A 17,900-nucleotide genomic window follows, 5' to 3' on the forward strand; every position below is an offset into this window, starting at 1 on the left:
ATTTACTAGCATATTAAATTCTCTATAATATTGTTCGTATGTTATAATTCAGATGATAAGAGAAAGGAGCTGATTGAAATGCCGGCAGGGTCGCCTTCTCTGGACTTTCTATGTCCTGGGTTTTGCCTCTCGGACTACATACAGATCGCTCTACCCTCCTGGTGGAGCTGAACCAAGGCTGAGATGAAGATCAGCAGCCATTAATCAGTGCTGGAAAAGTTACTCACTTGTTACTTGCAGTTGACGGTCAATTAAACTACATATTGTGCGGTATCTGAAATCACTCTTTCGTTCACTCACTACTCCCTGTATAATATACACTCAGTAGTTTTCTCTGAGTGATCGCCCTTTCTGCATCATCACTGACAGCTGCAGTGTCTTACGATGGTCATTTTTGTATCTATTTAATGAGAGACGTTGCATCGTGGGATTGTCAGCAGAAAGAAGTGTAAATGTCATGGACACTCCTTTTTATTTGTGAAGTGTTTTTAGTGCATTTTTGTTGTTTTTACTTTATTTTTTTTACTTTTGTGTCCCTCCAAAAAAAAACTGTGGCTCTGAAGAAGAATGAGCAGGTGGTTGAGTTAGTATCAATATCACTTGATGGCACTATGTTACTGGTATTCAGGCTGGTGCCATACATTTCCAGGCAATACCCAGCCCTACTTTTCCCTGAAATTAAACTCAATCTCAAGCAAATTCTGAAACTACTGTCAACCAATATCAATCCAGCGATGGAAGCTGAGGTATAACCCCTGCAATTTTTGGCCTGGACCCAATTTTTCCCCATATATTTTCTGCCTTGGGTGCTTACGGAGTTGTAGCTCCAAAGTGACATTGGTCAGAGCCGATGATTAAGTAAAAACATGTAGAAATGAGGTGCAAGTTGGAAACAGCAAGTGTGGTGGATGAGATGAAGTTTGCACACAGCTAAGTGAGGAAAGACCGAGAAGCAGGAGAGAAATAAGCAGCTGGTGCCGAACAACCACCAGGTCACCACAACAAACACAGAGGAAACCCACACATTAACACATACAGTATACACACACACATACAGTGCTGCTTGAAAGTTTGTGAACCCTTAAGAATTTACTCTATTTCTGCATAAATATGACCTAAAACATGATCAGATTTATACTCAAGTCTTAAAACTAGATAAAGAGACATCAGTTAAACAAATGAGACAAAAACTTTACACTTGTTCATTTATTTATTGAGGAAAATGATCCAATGTTACATATTTGTGCATGGCAAAAGTGTGCATACCCCTAAGATTATAAATTCATTTGAAGGGGAAATTAGAGTTGGGTGTTTCAATCAATGGGATGACAATCAAGTGTGCGTCTGGGAGGCCCTGCCTTATTTGAAGAAGAGAAATCTGGGTCTTCACTGTCAAACTCTGAGCTTCACAACACAGGTTTGTGGAAGTGTGTCATGGCTCAAACAAAGAAGATTTCTTAGGACCTTAGAAGAAGATTGGTTGATGCTCACCAAGCTGGAAAGGGTTACAAGACCATTTCTGAAGAGTTTGGACTCCACCAGTCGACTGTCAGGCAGGTCATATACAAATTGAAGACATCCAACACCATTGTTACCCTCCCCAGGAGTGGTCGAACAACAAAAATCACACCAAGAGTAGGCGTGCGATAGTCCGGGAGGCCACAACGGATCCCAGGGTAACGTCTAGGAAACTAAAGGTCTCTTTTGCAGTGGCTACAGTCGATGTTAATGAGTCCACCATCAGGAGAACATTGAACATCAATGGTGTGCATGGCAGAGTTGCAAGGAAAAAAGCCACTTCTCTCCAAACAGAACATTGCTGCCGTCTACGGTTCGCACAAGACCACATGGATAATCCAGAAGGTGATTGGAACAATGTTCTGTGGATGGATGAGATCAAAATCAAACTTTTTGGCTTGAATGAGAGCCGTTCTGTTTGGTGATGAGCAAACTGCATTCCAGCAGAAGAACCTTATCATATCTGTGAAACATGGTGGTGGTAGTATGATGGTTTGGGCTGCTTTGCTGCCTCTGAACCAGCACAGCTTGCAATCATTGATGGAGCAATGAGTTCTGAGTTGTACCAACAAATTCTACAGGAAAATGTCATGGTATCTGTCTGTGAACTGAAGCTCAACAGAAAGTGGGTCATGCAGAAAGACAACGACACTAAACGACAAGTCGTTCTACTAAAGAATGGTTAAAGCAGAAGAAAGATAATGTTTTGGAACGGCTGAGTCAAAGTCCTGACCTTAATCCTAAAGAAATGCTGTGGAAGGACCTGAAGCATGTAGTTCATGCAAAGAAGCCCAAAACATCCCTGAGTTGAGACTGTTCTGTAAGGACGAATGGGCTCAAATTCCTCCAAGCTGATGTGCAGAGCTGATAAACAGTTACAGGAAACGTTTGGTTGAAGTTATTGCTGTAAAAGGGGGTCACACCAGTTACTGAAAGCAAGGGTTTGCATACTTTTACCTCTCACAAATGTGTAAGATTGGATAATTTTCCTCAATAAATAAATGAAAAAGATGAAAAAAATGTTAGGTTTTTTTGTCTCAATTGTTTAATTGAGTTCACTTCGTCTTAGTTTTGTCTGATCACGTTTTAGGTTATATTTATGCAGAAATACAGAAAACTCTAAAGGGTTCACAAACTTTCAAGCAGTACTGTACAATAGCCGATCATTTCAACCTGACAACCATTTGTAGATACTTAAGACACAGCAGTTGTCCTGCTAGAGGATGTTATTTATTGAAGGGCACTGTAGATCTTTTTTTTTAAATGAACATGCAATTGTAGGAGAGGAGGAGAGAAAGGAAGAATGAATGAAAAAGAAAAGGAGAAAGAAAGAAAGAAGTTGAAAGTGCAGTATTTTATTATATAGCTGCCATGATAATGAGATAATAACCTGATCTGCAGAAAGTAAGAGAGGAGTGAACTGGATCACCCCTCCAACACACACACATTTCCTGGAGACTTACTCTAATACTGACCATAACCACTGACCCAAAAATCAACGTTTCACCAATTGGGGGTTTTTGTCCCCAGTTGCACAAACCATCTCCAATTAACTGGTCTTATGTCTGGTTTGTGTCCCTGAAAGTGACTTAAATCATAACCTACTGTCATGTGTAAACCATTGGAAAAAAAAAAAAAAGACACCTACTGTTATGAACTGATTATTGGTGCCAAATTTAAAAGTGGTGTTTCCATACTAATTATTTATATGGACAGACATTGCAAATAGATGTGTGTGGATTTTGATGTTTACATCACCCATTCAATGGCCTATACTGAAATGAGAAACCGTGTGTAATTCCAGCCTTCATGAGGCCTAGCAAAGACGTCGTTAATATTAATTACAATCATTAATTGATTCCCTCTGGTTGCCTCATTAGATTGTGTGAGGAAATGTCTCTCTCATAAGATATAAAAAGGAGCAGGCAAGTCATCCAGATAGATGAGTGATGGGTGGTGATTACAAGTCCTCATTCTACAAACAAAGAAAATTCTCTTTTATTGTTTGGAAAACAAGCTATTTTATATACACACAAACACTCCGTAAAGAATCTGTACTATTTAACTAGACGCAGTTATCTGTCCCACTTACATTAAAATATGGTTATTTACTGAATTTAAAAAGACACGGTACAGTTTTAGGCTTTGACATGATCCTCTTTCACCAATCAGAATCAGCTCCCAGGTTACAGCAGTGTTGCCTGCAACCTATTTGTGTGACAAATGACCCATCATTTAAACCCATTAATCTTAATGGGTTTGGCAGGTGCGCTGTCAACAGGAACCATTTAGAGACACGATTTCTGCACCTCCTCTCCACGGCTTTGAGAGCAAACGGAAATGAAAGTGTGCGCTTTAAATTAATTGAAGCTGGTTAAAGAAGACTTAAGTGTGACAGAATCATAATGTGTTTTGGCTCAGCGTGTACTGTAAGTGTGTTGTGACCTGGATATCGAGGGAACTGCAGAAATATGAATTATACCATTCAACCATCTCATTACCTGGCTGTGGCTGTCAGCTGTCACAGCACACACACACACACACAGGACATTCATAAGGTAGTGTAGCCACAGGGCAAGTGTACAGTATGACTGTCTTTCCTCCAAAACCAGGCATAATGATAGGCTGTGGGTGATTGACAGATGTCTGAATTGTGTGTGTGTGTGTGTGTGTGTGTGTGTGTGTGTGTGTGTGTGTGTGTGTGTGTGTGTGTGTGTGTGTGTGTGTGTGTCTGCCTCAGCCAAGTCAAATGTGTAAGTGGCTGCCTGCTGTCAGATGAAGTTAAACATTGTGTGGATGCATGTGCAAGTGTATGAACACTTTTCCCACTCCTTGGAAAGTACACCTCAATTCTAGGCAGGTGAGAGCAGAGAAAGAGGATATTAATGTACAGCCATTAACTGCACACAGACAACAAGTGAATTAAAAATAGAAGTACAGTACCAGTTAAAAGTTTGGACACACTTTCTCATTGAAGTGAATGGAAGATGTGTTTGACTGATACTGTGCATTTTAACAAAGTTCCAACATGCAGTGTAGTAACAGTAACAACAAGCTTTAAGGTGCATCTTATGGTTTTTATCACCGGATGGAGTTGTCATGTCAGATGTCATGGAGATGGTTCAAATGTAGACCTTGAGTAAGAATTTATTTATTAACTTTTATTTCTGATGGTGAGAATTAATTTTTGGGCTCTATAAATGTGCTGTTTAAAACTACAATAGACTACATTTTCTGATAAAAATGTATGTTAATTTAAATGTATTATTTACATAAGTATCTTAGCTGTCTATAATATGTGTCCAGTGATAATTCTAAACATTTTATCCATACAGTCTCCCTACAATCTGTATTAAAGGCATGCAGCAAATAATTTAATTCAATGATTTAATTTAATACTGAAGTGATTAGTTGATTTAACAGAATTATTTATCATTTTGTAAGCATTAATGGCAAACATTACCTCATTACAACTCCTCAATTGTGAATATTTGCTACTTCTCAATATATATATGAATATATATATTCTGAATATATATGAATATATATTCATCCATAAAAAAATCATGCAAATTACAGCACTCCTATCCAAACTAACAATGCCTAAATACAGAATATAAACATATAAATTCTCATAAAATAAAATGTAAAAGAACCATTGAAACAAAAGCATAAAAACTAGAATTGAAATGAGACTTTACATCCTCTTACAAATCTCTGGTGTGCCGTTTTATTCCCTGAAGGATCAAAGAGAGAATACTGATCAGTGTGTGTGCCAGGTGGTCTCAGTCAGCCTGTGTTCAATAAAACAATCCATACTGTCCACAGCAGATCATCTTCATCTGCATAATTCTACAGGACAATTTGACTGTTCACATTTCTGACGTTTTATAAACTAAGTGATTACTTAAGAAAATATTCAGATGATTAATTTATAATGAAAATCGTTAGTTGTACCATAAAATAATTTTATTTTTCCACCTTTCAATGCTGACAGTCAACTGTAACGTTTAGTGAAATGAGCACATGATGAAACAAACGACAAGACGTATTAGTTTCATTTATATTCTCTTTAATATATCTTAAAAAATGGATATACAATCTGAGAAAGAAACGGTTGAGGATTTGAAGAAGAACAGGTTGTCAATCTTCTGTCCTGGCCCCAAGATGGAGCTAGCTCAAGCAGACATTTCCCAATAACATCCTGGGAAAAAAAAAAAAAACAAACAAAAAAAACAAACAAAACAAAAAAACAAAAAAAAACAAAACACTGCTCACTGCCAAAATGAAGGGCATGCAAGCAAACATCGGAGAATTAGTAAGGCTAAGATTACTGCAAGTATTGGGCTACCGTATCCTGGAGGCAAACGCTACCGTAAAAAAAAATCAACTGTCATGGTGATTACTCATGATGGCTTCATTTTAACAGGCAGTTAGTTTAGCCTTCAAGGTTTGACTGGACCGAAACCACGCTGGGTAAAATGCTGGGGAAAAAACCCCACAGTCACATTTGCTTGGTCATATTCTCAGGTCCTTTATTTTAGCAGAGGCCAGTGTCATCTGTTGTTGTTTGTTTTCACTTGGAAAACAATTATAATTTGAGCTGTTGAACCCTGGGCCGGAATAACGAGAAAAAAAAAAAAAAAAAAAAAAGAGGAAAGAGGGGCGAGAGGGAGCCAGAGCATGCTAACAAATCACATTGTTTCAACACATCATACTGTAACTGCCTACACACTCACACACACACACACACACACACACACACACACACTCCACAAGCACAAGAATTTCAGTCTTTACACTCACACGCACACGCATACGCAAAAACCTCAAACATAAAATTTTTTAATCTTCAACAATTACATTTCTGACATCCTTAGTAAAATGCACTGCTGGCAGATCACATAGACTTTGCCTCATGCAGACATGTGAACACAAAGCTGAATGGAGTGAGAACAGACTTGATGCTCAGAGATAATGATTCAAACTGGAGGCACAACGCTAGCTAGAGCCAAGCAAAAACACACACACACACACACACACACACATACACATACGCACACTGGACCCTCACTGGCTCATCGAGTGATGCGGTCTTTCTCCCCATCTCTGACTGACTGACTGACTGACACACACACACAAACAAACATGCTTCTATTGGCCAAATTCCACAATGGCAGAGGTTCAAAAAGACAGTTATCCATTTTGCTCTAAATCCCCGGAGTCGTGCAGTCTAGAGCACTACTCAATTTAGCAATGGAATCGCGCCGCCTACGCAAATTAAAGGTATACTGTGCAGGAATTGTCAGTTGGTGTTTGTAAACAAACAGCATTCAAAGTTGGCCCCTCCTCCCCCTAACGAGCAAGAGAGAGCGAGACAGAGAGAGCTGTGGTCGGGCGAGCTAGAGAGTGAATGAGAAGAGTGAGCGGGTGCTGGCGAGAAGGAAGCTGTGAATCAGAGTAATAAAAAATGTTATTTTCTGATTGTTTCACAGTGGTTACATTGTAAAGCGCGAATAAACACACCCACTCTCTGCTGTGTGTGTGTGTGTCGGTCAAACAGCAGCACTCTGCACGCAGCAGAGGAGGGAGACAGAGAAGCAGGAAAAATTATTACAGGCAGAGGGGAAAGTCTCTGCAGATAAATACACCACCACACACTTCTAGTCGCTCATAAGTGATAATTAAGAGGGATTACTTTTGTATGAGTATGAGTCTATACATTGTTTTTTTATTAAAATCCTGCACAGTATACCTTTAACTAGCAAGCTAACTAGCTAGCGAGGGAGTTAATTAGCACTGTAGCGAACAAGCTAATTCACTTGCAAGAATGCCAACTGGCTACCGAGTGAGCGATGTCTTGTGTTTTGGTGGCGACCTAGCTACACTACAACTGTGAAGGTGTGTTGTTGGCTAGCCTGCCATTTTGTATAATCTACACACACGTGATGAAAAGAAAGTGTCTCTTGCACTGACTGGCAGAAAACCATTCGCTTGTTATCCTGCTAGCTAACTAGAAAACTCACTACCTAGTAAGCACGCTCGCTAGTACCGCTAGCATGTTAGCCCGCTAGCCTGCTCACGAGCTGTTTAGCCTGATATCTAACTTGTAGGCACCTCCATTCGTTCCGAATTGACAAAAGCACACAAAGACATATGCAGCATCTCTCAAGAGTAAATCAGAACCTCTGCCACTGACTTTTCCACACACAACCAGACAATAAAAAAAAAAATAGTACATATACACACAAAGAGAGAGACTTCAGGAGTACCGTCTCTCTAGAAAGATAAGCTCTATAGCATAGCTTGTGAAATCTCCCACAGCAACCAGAACGAGAGGGTACTCTACAGTGCACTCGTCAAATATTAGGACAGATAAATATCTTCTATTGTTTTGGCTCTGTGCTCCAACACATTGGATGTAAATCATCTATGAGCTGACCTTCAGCTTTCTGGGTGTTCACATCTGTATAACAGTGTAGGTCCTCTTGTAACTACTCCCCCAATTTACTGCGGGACAATGATACTAATGATACATAAAGGCTTTGTTATGGCCAAACTGGATTGTTCAGTAATCTGACCTCAATCAAACTGTTGATGTTCACCTGTTCTGTTACTTTTTGTCCCCTAAAATCGGGGCACTACATTTAAAAAGAACAACAATGTTCAATCAGACGTGGATGTAAACAACCTCAAATGAAGCTGAAACCTTGTCTCAGAGCCAACACAATAAAAAATGACTGTCGCTATCTTAATACTTTCTGATTGCATTGTAATGTAAGTGTGAATAAACCTCTCCATCCTCCATGGAAAAAAGGTATATGTGACTGTGTGTGTGTGTGTGTGTGTGTGTGTGTGTGTGTGTGTGTAGAGAAGAGATAGAGAGGAGGTGAAGCTGAAAACAGAGTTCAATACATTTGGCTGTGGTAAAGTTTTATCTCAACTTTATCCAAATGGAGCTGAAAACACACAGAGGGTCTGTATGAGAGCATGAGTGTGTGCATGTGTGTGTGTGTGTGTGTGTGTTTGTGTATGTGAACATGCAGGGACAGTGACAACAGAATGGGACGATATGGTACTGGTCATTCACATGCTGTCTAGTGGGGCTTGGGGCTGTAGGATTTCCAACGTGAATGTGTATATATGTGTGTGTGTGTGTGTGAGTAATAGACAAGTGTACGACAATGTGTATATGCGTTTGTCTTATACCACAGGATGGGACACCGCGTCTGTATGTCTGTGAACTCACATGCATTTTCTCTTTAGCAACACATACATGGCAGGCACTGGAAAAGAGAACTGATAGTAACATTTTCTTTCTCTTAATTTGTCAAATTTTAAAACAGCTAAATGTAACTTCTTTAATCTTTTTTTTTTTTTTTTTTAGATTAGATCTTTTTTTCTTTTGTTTTTTAACGCCACTGAATCATCACATCCCTTACCTTCGTTCATTTCCGACAGGTTCAGGGACACCTCAGCGAGGCGGCATCATTCAGTGATCTTGCCACAATGAATTGTGGTCATCGTAACACTCAAATAGGATAATTAAAGCATATTTTCTTTTGTTGAGTTAAGTCCTTCTTCAAACACATCATTTTTTTTCTTTTTTTTTCTTTTTTATTTTGTTCCTGCAATGTGGAGTTTATTGCGACTGGGTGAACAGAGGGGGGGGGGGGGGAGGGGGGGCATTGGTGGGGCAGTGGTATCAAGAGGAGGAGAGCAGTTATGAGTCAAAGAGTCAGCTGCTGATTCACGCACATCGGGGGGGAGTTGGCCAAGATAAGCAGAGGCAAGGTAGAGCAGTTTGGTTGGTTGGTTGGTGCAGGCTGATGTAGGTAGCCGGTGCTTCTATCATCTGGCGTAGTGCTTGATGTAATCTTGAACTTTATTCCGAAAATCCTCCTGGATGTGAGAGAGAGGACGGTAAAAGAGAGAGAGTGTGAGAGTTATAGGGGAAAAGCCGGAAATTAAACACTCGTACAAGGCAGACAGATAAATGTGACAAAGACGGGAATATGATCTGCGATTTAAAAACAAGACTAGGAATCTACAGCTCTGTGAGGCTGTACTGTATTTTCAAGTATTTGATCATAAACCAAAAATATTAGACAACTTGGACCTGGGGAAAGGGTGGTGAGGGGGGGGGGGTCAGTGGATCATCAAATCCAAAAGGATTAATTCTCCTGTTATCCATCCAATGATTGTCGAGACATTTCACAAAAAGGACAGGAAAAGTCAGGGAATCAGCAAAGTCAGTAGTAATCATCCTTTGGGGAGGGATATTCAGGGATATTCAGTTGGTTGCAATCTGCACATCACCGCTCAATCCTACACACTTCACCTTTAAAATGAGGCCTCTGACTTTATATCAGCGTTTTTAAGAAGAATTTTTTCATTGAGTCAGTTGATTTAATTACTTTCTAAGATAAAGATTTTAATAAAAGCTGGCTTTAAATTCTTCTAGACACTCAAAACTACAAAAGTATAAAGCTTTGTGCTCTTTGAAGCATATTAAACCAGGATTTAAAATTCAATCGCCTATATCTGTATGTTCATCTGCAATTTTATTTCATTATAATTAGGGCATATCTCATCTTGTTTATGATGACTTCTCTTGGTCATATCCCTTCTGGTCATGTCTTTCTCTCGTCTTGATCGTGCCCTCTCTGGTTGTGCTTGGCTTCTTTCCATCCCCATGCAACCTCCCCTTTCCTGGACCCATCCCTCCTAGTTACATCTGACCCGATCAACCTCTGTTTGTAACCTCTCCTCTCATTCCTCTGCTCTCACCCTTCAGTCATTTCCTCGGCTCTGTCCAACACGCCGCTGCCTCCTTTTCTTCAACAACTGGGCTTGTTTTGGGGATACTCTGTTTATTTTAGCTGACTGTTTATTTCTACTCTTTTGAAACAGAATGCATTACAGTACACTCATATTATCATGGATTTTGATCAAAGGTTGTAGAGTAGACTGCTACTAATCCCGGCTTCAGCAGCTTTCCTCTCCTATTACTGTATGAAATGATTTCCTTTAGTGTCTAAGAAAGTGCATGGCTTAGCAAAGCTGTATCGTAGCGAGACAAACTGTAAAATATAGAGATTGTGGTAATTGAGACACAGTGTCACAGCTAAGGGAGCATTATTTACTGGGCTTAATGATGATGCAGTCGGTACAAGGGACTGGAAAATAGCTTCTGCAGCACCAAAGTACAGAGTCGTGTAAATAACGGTATTAGTTATGGCTTTCGAGTAAAGACTGCTAAAACTATTTCTATAGATAGTAGCTATGCATTTTTCTAACATGCTATTGTGGTTCTTATGTTAGTTTTGTGATCAAATATGGGTGACTGATGCTAAAACTGTTGAACACAAAACAAATGACACTATGAAAAAAAAAAAAGATAGTACCTGCAGTAGAAATGTAAAAGATTTGTTTTCACTTTGACATTAAAAACCTCAAAATCAAAATTAGATCAAAGTCATTAACCGCTATTTAGAGTTTTTGCGAACAGGTCTGTATCAGCTTTGCATCAGCTTCCTATTCTTATTTGGAAAATGGCGCCACAAACTGGACTCTGAAGTCGCCTCTCCAGAACACTTTCAACACAACATATCCTGTCTCAGCTACAGAAGCACAATCAGAAAACCTCTGTGCCGTGTTACAACTTCTTGAAAATGATAAAAGAAGCCCTGTATGATAAACTACATTAAGCACTGAAAGCTAGTGCAACAGGAAGCTAACCTGAGAGCAGGGGTTGGACTTTTAGCTCTTGACAGCAGGTTAAGCCTACTTTGTCTACTAGAGGGCTTTTAATGGCTTTTACATAAATATATAATAATATTTCTTCCTAGGACACCACAAAGTCATTCCAGACAGCATATACTCATGCTGACACATCTTTAATTGTTTAACTACTTCCCAAATCTCAGAAATGCACTAAAGTGACACTACTATTTATTTGTATTGTAAATGACTGCTTTGCTGCATGTACTCTAGAGGGACAGTTTTGCACCGACCTTCCTTATCTCCCCCCGATCCCTTCTCAGCAACCCCCCTCTTGTTCTGTTTAATAGTTATCCCTATCACCCATCCATCACCGCAGGGGTCTTGGCTATTAAATGCCGTCCACAAACCCAGTGTGTCCCACACTGACATCAGCGCGTTGATTTACGGCACAGCTCTGGTGGTAAGTTTATTCCTGCGTGCATTGCTGGGGCTTTTGTGGTCACTGGGGTATGAGCGGGAGACAGACGGGGGTGCGTGAGAGAAACATGAGTAAGAGGGACGAGAAAGAGCGACGCAGAGAGAGAGAGAGAAGAAAAGGAGGCTGTATATATATGGGTGTGTGTGTGTGTACATACATGGATGACAGACAGGAATGCTGAAAAGCTGCCAGTGACAAAACTTCAGCAGTGATGACGGCAGTCTGAGTATCTGTCCACAGAGGGATGATGGATCAGCCCTACTGCTGTTGAGGGATTTCTCCCTCTAAGGGCCATACTTTAATAGTGTGAGAGCTACGGCCAGCACAAAGCAGTCATGTATGTCTCAGGCACATGAACAGTGTGTGTATCTCCGAGCGCACCTGCTATTCTGGTTTGTTAAGGTGCCACCTGCGAAGAATGATGGGTGAGGTGTAACATAGATCCATGCCGTTATCCGCTCAGCCGGTCACAGTGCTCGTCTCATAGCTGAGCCAATCACAGCGGAGCATAACTTCTCCAGATGTGGCCACGTACAGTAGTGTAACTTAGATTAATATCTCTGGAAGCTCAGATACGCTCTCTTTATGTTTAAGCCTCTAAATCTGCTGTAATCTGATTGGATGCAGTTTGTAAGATCAGCAGTTTAGATAATTCAGTAACGCAGTTCAAGTTAAAATAAGTTTCACAAACACAGTCGAACATTTGATATCACGACCGCTCAAGCAACTAACAAATGCTCGGATTAAAAATACACGACCCTAATGGAAACCGTGAGCCCGTCACAGCGCCCTCGAGGAAGAGTCACTTCACAGAAAACATGTATCTGCACAAAGCGCACGCTCACAAAAGCTATTATACACTTCAGACTTCTAATAGCTGGAGGAGGATTTCATACAGGTGTGATGCTTTTAAATCCTGTCAGTCCTTGTGGCACTTAGTCCACTTTCTGTGATGTGATGAACTTGGTCGAGCTATCGTGCATCCACAAGTGATCCCAAATTGAAGTTATAAGTGCAGAAAGGATAGTTCATGATCCTGTATATAGTATATGTTGTATGCAAGAACGCTGTGTCTATTTGACTGATTCCCTGTCTACTGCTGCCAATCACATATTTTACTTTCTTTTTGGAAACAAAAGGTGAAATAATCATGCAGAAACGTCGTTCACAGTCCTCAGTGAAACACCACATTTGTCCATCTATCTGTGTTGAGTTCCGCTGTGTAAAATGGACAGCACTTTTGAATATGGGATATAAGTCCATCTGTCTCTTCTCATTCAGCTGTCTTTCTGGCATCTTTTGTCTACCCAGGTGGCTTTTGCAAGCTACCGTAAGTGGGACACATACACACACACACACACACACACAGTATGCCGCACATTTAGTGGAGAAAATGAGGGAGAGGAAGGTTTGAAGAGTGCACCAAAGACACCAAAGAGGGAGTGGAGTTTAAACAGGCGCAGCGGGGGGTGTCTTAAACGTGAAGCTCAAACTTGCCCCGATTAGATCAGCTCACATGAAGCTGAGGATTGGAGCAAAATTGTATTCGAACAAAATAGTTTAAGACAATTAAGACATTTGGATTACGGGCCAAATACTCTTTCACAAGAGGTTAAATAAGAGTTGTGTTACTAAAAAACACATCATCACATAAATTTACAAGGTAAATTTACCTTGTTCTTCTTTCTTTCTTCTTCTTGTCCTCCTTTTCTCTCTCACAGCAGAAAACCGGCTGAGACTGCACATTATCATTAGTTTGAAGACTCCAACTAAACTCTGTAGTCGATTAAAAACTTTGTTAGAATAAAGCTCTACTTTTTTTGGCTCTATTTCACTCGTGGAAGGCAATTAAATCTCCTCTCCTCCAGCGATCTGTACAGGTGCTCAGAACATGTACCAGCGTCAGGGTGAAGGGAATGCAAATTAAACCCTTTGGGTACAAACCATTTCTTTAAAATCTGCTAAAAGTTTGAAAAACTGAGAAAAGAAAAGCCCTGGGATGTGTTGGGTAAACAGACTGCAAAGGCAAAAATGAAAAAAAGGAGAGAAGTGTGAACAGGGGGAAAGGAAAAGGAATAGAGGAGAGAGAGATGACAAGTGATGCAGAGGTGTGGAGGCCATGACGAGACGACTCATCAGGTGTTTTCACACTCGGGCTTTTTTTGAGAATTCTGTAAGGTTAGTGAAATGTTCAAAGCCCTGTCATGATTGCAGGTGAAAAGGTATGTAAGATTATTATTTTTGTTATTAATTGTATTTATTATTTTACGCACAACATTTACAGTGATAAAGTGGTTGTAACTGGGGCTGCAACTAACTAATTATTTCATTATCAATTAATCCATAGATTATTTTCTGGATTAATCTCTTAGTTGAATCCTCTAATGTCTTCTTTTGTCCTGATCAACAGTCCACAACCCAAAAATATTCAGTTTACTATCATAGAGGACTAATCAAAGCAGAAAATATTCACATTTGAGAAGCTGGAATCAGAGAATTTGTACTTTTTTTTTTCTTAAATGCATCAATTATCAAAATAGTTGGTGATTAATTTAATAATTGGCAACTGATCGACTAATCATCGCAGCTCTGGTTGTAACTATCAATATGTAGTCATAAACAAGTTACAAAGCAGATCAAACAGCGAATACATACAACATATAAATAACAATGATGATGATGATTACACACAAAAAGAAGTGAAAAAAAGAAAAAGAGAGAAAGAAAAAGAGGCGAGGGAAATTATAGTCGAAACAAGATTGTACAATCACTCAGATCAAAGGAAGGATCGGTCTGCCTGTGAATCTCTTAATCTAGGTTATGTGGAAAGTTCGCCCTTCCGATATACTGAAAAAAACAGGAAGCCGCGCCTTTCAAAATGTATCTGATGAGCCTTTTAATGTGAGTCTACATTTCTTCCGTTTTAAGAAAATAAAGAAAATCTCTGAGCCAGCGAGAATGAGCAGCCAGTGAATCAGTATCAGTCCTCTTGCCGACGAGGTGACAAAACTACAGTATAATGAAAAGGTAAATAATATTCTCCACGTTTATAAAAATAGAGTACAGTTCAATTAATGCTGAAGATTTATAATGAATCAATAGGATTTTTAGAAGTATTTGCTGTAAGATTCTTGGATCCTGTGGGGTCTTTCAGCATCGGCTTTGCTGGGATTGGTTGACTTTGACTGCAACAATACAAACTAGAGAATCCTACACACAAAATATTGTACTCCAGGAAAATAGCTGTAGTCATGCACAGCGATTTAAAGTTCTAAACACAGGGGCTTTAATAAACATGGTCGCTTTAAATCCAAATAATGGCAGAGCTAATCTAAATAATAAGAGACAAAATAATTCATCTTCAGAGCTGTTGAATAGCAAAAACCTGCTATATGATCCAACTTTCTGAGTCACAGAAGCAACAGTATAAGGTCGGGATGCACCACTATCAGATAACGAGCGTGAGTCTGAAGGAATGGGATAATTAGTTTGACATGTTATCCTCGACACCGACGGGGATTCGGTGACTTCCTCGAGCACACTTCAGCAGCGTGGAGGCTCGCCGGAGCGGGACCTTGAAGCGGACTCCTCCAGCTCAAGAGAGGTCTGTCCACTTGTTACACCACACTTCTGCGTAGATAGACTTAAAAATATAGCAGCGAGCTGGAGAGAGAACAGAGGGAGGGCGTTGTGACGTGACGTTAATCACGTGCCTCATCTTCTTCCTTCATTTGCATTGCTCTCTGCCACAATTTGCATTAACGATACAATGGAACCTTTTCATCTCAGGAAATACATTTGTTTGAATTGTCTTGCTCCTCGTCAGCTGCTGAGTATATTTTGGTATAGTCTGGGTTTTGGCTCACTCTCTCTCACAGACAGAAAGACGGACAGATAGATAGATAGATAGATAGATGATAGACAGATAGAAAGTACCTGTTCTGACAGGTACACAACATAATGAGGTGACTGGAGACACATTTGACTATATTATATATATGTATTGACCCCCCTAAACGTGACATGAATGATCAATTATTTCACAAACATAGTGGACACCATCTCCATCACATTTACACGCACACATTTACCTTCAGAATAAGGATAAAAACAATTCACTGCAACTATAACAGCATTGTCAAATGTTCAGGCTGCACACTGATAAAGTTAGAAACAAGGAAATAACTATTATGATAATCTGTGAACAGTGTTGTTGCTGCTACGTCGGGATCTCGTGTGACTCAGGAACAACGTTGAGGTTTCTTATTTTTAAGGTAATGAGAGCCTACGGAGTCACAGGGATCACGGTTCATGAGCGGAAAGAAAGCTAACAAGGGGAACAGAAGGCAGATGTATGTATGTATATATGTGTGTTTGTGCGCGTGCGCTTGACATAATTGACTATTGATTGAAGAGGCTAAGCCACTAGAGACTTCTGAGAAAGCAAGAGAGTGTGTAAGAGAGAGAGAGAGAGAGAGAGAGAGAGAGAGAAAGGCGGTCTCTGAAATTGATAATGAGGAGTTTAGCATGTGGAGGGCAATGATGGGATCAGTGAACTCTAGAGCTTGATTAGACCCAAACCCTCAGAGGTCCCACTCTTGTCACACTGTGTGCTTTAGACAGATGATCAATATCACATTATAGTATATCGCGAAAATCTCTCGGAATATGTTACAGATACAATGGCATTGATATCTTCTGTTGAAACACAGAGGTATATGTGTTGTACTGCAGACGTTTGAACTCTTCTGCTTTGTGGCAGTTTGGCATTTAACTGATGGCACGTGTGTTCAGGCTGCTGGGTGGTGTGTTAAAGGCTTTGCACTTTGGTTCACACCGTTTCCTGTTTCATTTCTGCTGTCTGTAAACTGTAAAGCACTTAGAGTTGCAGGAAATATGTAAATATGATTACTTATTTTGACATTTTAGGGCTATGTTTTCCTCTTTTACCCCTAAGTAACGTTATAAATGATGTTACAATATGCTACGTTACCAGTTTATTTGGTACACCTGTACAATCACATTCAATCCAATATAATAGCCTTCATTGTATCCTGTCTTTGTGAGGTTTGAGATGTTTTGATCCTATTCTTATTACATTTATGAGGCCGTTATTAGTAAGGTAAAGTAAGGTTGCATGGGACTTCATTACATTCACTGGTGTTTTTAATCTTTGGTCCCCCTCATACAAATATTCATGCACATGTAAACACAGCTTATCCTGGAGCTTCAGACTCTTTCAAGCTTATTCCATTTTAGTGTCATCCTCACTAACTCCACAAACTCCCACTCACAACTAACAATGGTGCAAAACCGCAGTCCCACTGTATCACCGACCAGCTACACACACGTACTGTACAAACACACACATGCGCTCACTCTAAATTGCCCATGAGGATGTTTCCTTTTAGCCACTTTAACCGGCAAATGTATTCAGAGAGCAGCCGCAGGAGGAGCTCCACTTCAAAAGCCTCTACACAAAAACACACACACACACATACACGCACACACTCCCACAGCTACACCCGGTTGCTGCTGAAGTTGATTACAGCAGGCTGTAACTCTGTGGGAGTGGGTCATGGGTGGATGACTTCATGTTTTCAGTTGTTGTGACTGCAGAGAACCACAACAGCACAGCGAATTAACCATAACTTCCAGAAATTTCAGATTCGAGATAAAACTTTATTGAGATTTTGTGGTTTAACACCTTCGTTTGGCGAGCAGTACACCCGGAGTATTGTGAGGATACTGCATTCTGTAAATTAGCAGCCGTAGATGGAACAAACATTCGGATGCTGAACGGCACAGAGATCTGAAGAAACGGGCCCTTGAACTCTTTGGAAAATGCTCCTTCGTGGAAGACAACTTCACTGATGACCTCATGCAACACAACTGTTTGTAACTAAAAACTAGAAACCGATAAAGTAATTCCAAGAGTCCAAGTTAAAGGAGTTTAAAGGTTTTACCGAAAATCTCCTACAACTTTTAAAACTCATTCAACCAGTGATCTTTTTGTTAGGCTGACAACATCATAACTAATATTCCCTTACATTAGCAGCCTTATAGCCTTTGTCTTGCAGGATGAATGCATGTCTTATTTGTTTTACTTCATGAAAGCCTCAAAATTGACACTCTCATCCTACACCTGAGACTAGTAACACATCTAAACAATCATGAC

At 40.0% G+C, this 17,900-nt stretch overlaps 1 protein-coding gene across 1 annotated transcript in view; it reads right to left on the reverse strand.

Moving 5' to 3' along the window:
* Nucleotides 1-5,573: 5,573 nt before the first annotated feature.
* ube2f (ubiquitin-conjugating enzyme E2F (putative)) overlaps nucleotides 5,574-17,900 on the reverse strand; it is a 47,048-nt gene continuing 34,721 nt past the window's right edge. Inside the window, exon 10 of the mRNA XM_044365833.1 lies at nucleotides 5,574-9,420. Coding sequence (XP_044221768.1) covers nucleotides 9,370-9,420 — 51 coding nt within the window. The 3' untranslated portion in view covers nucleotides 5,574-9,369. The remainder of the gene's footprint in view (nucleotides 9,421-17,900) is intronic.

The sequence above is a fragment of the Thunnus albacares genome, chromosome 11 (genome assembly GCF_914725855.1).
Source record: "Thunnus albacares chromosome 11, fThuAlb1.1, whole genome shotgun sequence".
Classification (NCBI taxonomy): Eukaryota; Metazoa; Chordata; class Actinopteri; order Scombriformes; family Scombridae; genus Thunnus; species Thunnus albacares.